Here is a 4,635-nt window from a genome sequence, read left to right on the forward strand (position 1 = left end):
ATAGCAGACCCTTGATGCGGGCATTCACAGATACCAATTTTATGATTGATATGTCAATATTGACCCCCAAGCTCTCTAAATGTCGGGCAAAATATTTTTTCTGCAAAAAAATAAAAATCATTCCATAGAGGGATAAGCATTTTAAATTATAGTTTTCTATGTAAACTGTAGTATAGCTGATGATTTCTAAAAGGATTCTGATAAGATACCGGGAATAATTATGGAAATAGAATTGTTGTGTGTTTGTGTTATGTTATGTTATGTTATGTTATGTTATGTTATGTTATGTTATAGATCAGTGTTTTTCAACCACTGTGCCGGGGCACACTAGTGTGCCGTGAGAGATCATCAGGTGTGCCGCAGAAAATTACCCAAATGTCACTCACTGGTCCAGAAATGCAACTGTTGCATCAAATAATTTATAACCACATGCTTTCATTGATTGTATGATTGCACTATTTGTGGTATGCAGGCATTGTACAATGGAGGCCCCATATCCAGTATGAATCATCACATATCCAGTTCATAACAACAATTAAATTAGATATAGTCACCTACAAATGAAACAGAGGGCACTTGTTTTATTGAGCAGGTCTTGCATAGAAGCCATAATAAGGCCATATCTGTGTATTATTTGAAATTTTAGGCTATGGTATGTTTATTTTTTCTTCACACAGGATGTTAGTGTGCCGTGGGACATTTTAAGTGTCAAAAGTGTGCCGTGGCACAAAAAAGGTTGAAAAACACTCTTATAGATAATATAATTGTATGGTGCATGAAAGTAGCAGAACAAAAGCAGAGTTTTTCCTGTTATTTTACTAATTGAATATTAATATGAGAGGAATAATACCCACAAAACATATCCATCATCATCTAACAATATATGTTTTGTGATTTAAACTTTTTTTGTGATTGTGATGCTAAACTTCTGTTCTTTTGCCATGATACAAGAAAGCAGCAGGACAACAGCAGAATGAGTTCTTTTCAGTCATTTTATTTTCCAGTGATATCAACATGAGAGGAATAATGTTCACAATTAACAACCATCATGTAAGAACTTGTGCTCTCCAATCTCAGCTGTTACATCATGTGGTGGTTCCAGACTGGGACAGCATCAGTTTGAGCTTTTTCTGTTAGAAAGAAGAAGGAATGGTCAGAATTGAATTCTATTGCAGCAAGCAACCCATCATTTCAGCAATCCCAAAGTTACTAACACTCCATATTATACAGGAGGTCATACTCACAGCATCCATACAGTTTGTTGACCCTCAGGATGTCAGTGGTGGACATTCCCTGTCTCTGTCCAATTTGCACATTTGGGTTTGGAATTGGTGTGATTGTCGCCTTTCCATTGGTTGAGAAAGCAGTGCTATAGAAGAACATGACGGTCAGTGATTTTAAACATTTGAGGAGCAATATTTTTCAATATTTTTTTTTACATTTAGTAACACATAAGATAACACAGCTCTTGACAAATAATTCTTTTTAACTGGGTGCCATTTTCTTACCTCCCATAATGCATCACAGAAGAGTAGTCATATGGAGTGTTCAGGTTGTTGGTGGATTGTTTCTGAAAGTTGTAAACCATTTCTGCCAAGATAAACCGTGCTGGTTTTTAAAGCTATTCATCATTTTTCAATCAGTTTTGTCAACATGTTCTTGTCAACATGTCCAAACATAAAATGAACTCAAGACTGCAGTACATTCATGTGAAGAAGGAAATGCAGCTTACGTGAGTCAATATTTTCCCAGTTGATTATCACATACTGGTCTCTGTCACTCCTGTTCTGCTCATGGTGGAAGCCCAGAGCGTGAAGAAATTCATGCTGAATGATGCCGCTGTAAACACAACCGGACCTGTAGAGAGAGACCACCTGTTTGCCTCCTGTCCTGCCAAGGTCAGAATAGCACCTGAGAAAGATGGGAGGAAGAATGATAGATACATTTACAATATGGCTCCATTCATTATTATTATATGAATTAATTATGATAAAAAAGACCATGGTCCTCATCACATCACAATTGATAGCATAAGCTAAGTTTGATTTTGTTCGTGTACACAAAAATATTCTTTGCAATCAGAATGTTTTAGCTAACATTATGTACATGTATTTTAGATGACTTTTCACACAATAATCAGCATTTCTTGTCTTTGTTGATATTGTTTAACAACAAAAAGGTGATAAAAGTTAAAAAGTGATACCAGTGTGATAATATGGGGTTGAAGTATAAAAGACAAAAGGACCTTTTCCAGGCAGGTAGGTGTGGCCATAGAATCGACCATAGAAGGAAAAGCATTTTCAGCACAGTGCTAAATGAACTCACCCATCCCTGTTCTCAACGCTGAGGTAGTCACCCTGGGTTGAGCGAGGAACAAACTGCACACAGGTTTTACTGCTGAAGGTAGCCAAGGCATTTTGAATTGTCATCACATCATTGGAAGCTGAAAACACAAATAATGGTTATAAATGCATAATGGATGTGCTTTAAAATATATGTACAGCATATTACAGAATACTACAAATAAGTTCACTTACAGAAATCAGGGCTCACTATGTAAGGCACCTCAACTTTTCCATTAGCAGACTTCTTCCATAGGCAGTCATTGTTCCAGCAAGTCATAGCATTTCTGGTTTTTGGCACCACAAGATCTCCCTCAATTAGAAATTCTCTGGAAGCTGAAAGATTAAATATCATTTGAAAGTTATTCATAGAGACTCTGTGAGTTTGTGCATACCCTCAACTTAACTGTCCATTTGTTTAAACAATGAGAAACAAACCATTGTTGGTAGCTAAAATCTGTGTGGTCAAATCCACACTGTGACGCTCCTCTAGGAAAATGTGATTCTCATCACCATCAGCCTACAGACAAAAAATGGTTTAAATGAAACAGGAGAATCCCACAGATAGCCTTTAGAAGTGGAGTTTTGAATATCACAGGTATTCTTACCATGAGAGGCAGAGCCTTGGACAGGCCAAGCAGCAGCACCAGAAGGGAGATGGAGGCTCTGAGGTCCATGTTGCTTCAGTGTGTGGAGATGCTGTGGACGGCTACTTCTCTGGAGCTCAGTGTTTGAGACCCATCTCACCTGAGCTTTTATACAGCCCTCCACAGGTGTGTGTGCAGGGGCATTTAAGCCTGCTTTCAGGGTCAGGTGTCTAATGGAAGCTCTTATGGGAGGACACCACCACTGCTCCCACAAATTCAACAACTGGACTAAGACAACATGTTATGCAGAGTGCTTAAGGATGTTTGGCTTGGTAGCTGGCATGTGGTCCTGGCATGGCTATTGACAAAACTGGGCAAGTGTTTGGAACAGGGATGGATTACTGCACGGGCCTACCGGGCCCAGGCCCAGGGGCCCAAGGGGTCAGGGGGCCCTGAAGCCCAAGCCTTTGCATGGAATCATTGCCTCAATATCAACAAATCAGGATGTAGGCTATGAATCTGATTGAATTTATTATTGGCAATCCCCAAAATGCACCAGAATACAGGAAATCACATCAAACAAATTAAAAAAATTCTGGGGGAGGGCTCCCCAAACCCCCCCTCCCACATATACGACAATTAGTGGGGGGCCCTTAATACATCTGGGCCCAGGGCCCCAAAAGTTCATAATCCGCCCATGGTTTGGAACTACCTCTACCAGCCTTATCATCTGTCGGGGCAATATTTTGTATAGTCAGAGAATACTGGTGAAACCCATGATGGGGTGACACAAACATGCATCTCTCCCTTGAGGGGCACTGGCCCCTCATTGAAAAGAATAAAAGCCTGGATCCTGATATTCCATCGTCCTGACTGAGTCTTAAGAGAAATATGGTAGTAAAAATATGCTATCAGTTGTAAGATTTACCCCACAGTAATCATAGTAAAAAAACAATTAAAAATAAGAACAATTATACAAACACCAATAAATAATACAGCATATCCTTTAAGAATCTTTTTAGAAATCATCAGTTTCTTTATGGAACTAAGGGAACAAGTGTACTTGAGTGGGCCAACACGGTTATCTCATACAGATACCATATTGGCCCGCGAAAAACAACCCTGAATATAAGACGACCACCCTTTTCAGGACTAATTTTGGAAATAACAAAAAAATAGAAGAAAATTACTTTTTAAATGCTAGTAATAACACATTGGATGAATTTATTAGGCTGTTGTTTTTAACATGAAAGTTGCTGTCAGTGTTTACAGCGATGTGTTTGACATGTTTAGATAAAGTTTCCACAGTAACTCTGTCCTGTTGAGCTCCTTGGCCCCCTCATTGCTGCTTGCAGTTATGTTTACATTTGTCTTTATAGTTATCGTTGGTACTGTGGATAGGCCTGAAACTGACAAATGTACCAGACGGCCCATCATGTTCTACCCCACAGTGGGCCTGTGTGGGATTCGCATGGGTAAGACCTTATGGGTCTACAGAGAAAACCCAAAATGGCTACAGTTTGGATTTGTATTACCCCGCTGAAAAACAGCACTGGGCCTGAGTGTAGCTGGAAAAGTTAGGTGATGAGGCTACAAAAGCATGCTTGGTCTCACACTGTAGATCCTTAACCCTCATCATGTATGTGTTTAAACTGAAATAAATGTATAAACAAAAATAGTATGTGCATAAATATGTAAAGATGTAT

The 4,635-nt window shown here is 39.1% G+C and overlaps 1 protein-coding gene across 1 annotated transcript; it reads right to left on the reverse strand.

The window, feature by feature from the left end:
- Nucleotides 1-1,098: 1,098 nt before the first annotated feature.
- Nucleotides 1,099-3,019, reverse strand: LOC143133225 (hatching enzyme 1.2-like). Its single transcript, XM_076292991.1, has 8 exons — nt 2,951-3,019; nt 2,781-2,847; nt 2,538-2,678; nt 2,326-2,443; nt 1,733-1,911; nt 1,509-1,590; nt 1,245-1,369; nt 1,099-1,130 (listed from the first exon to the last, which is right to left on the reverse strand). Coding segments are annotated over exons 1-8 (783 nt in total). The 3' UTR covers nt 1,099-1,128.
- Between the last annotated feature and the right edge of the window lie 1,616 nt (nt 3,020-4,635).

The sequence above is a fragment of the Alosa pseudoharengus genome, unplaced genomic scaffold (assembly GCF_046254945.1).
Source record: "Alosa pseudoharengus isolate Yale_2024_CS ecotype anadromous, Long Island Sound unplaced genomic scaffold, YU_APseudo_1.1 YU_APseudo_1.1_scf_19, whole genome shotgun sequence".
Taxonomy (NCBI): Eukaryota; Metazoa; Chordata; class Actinopteri; order Clupeiformes; family Clupeidae; genus Alosa; species Alosa pseudoharengus.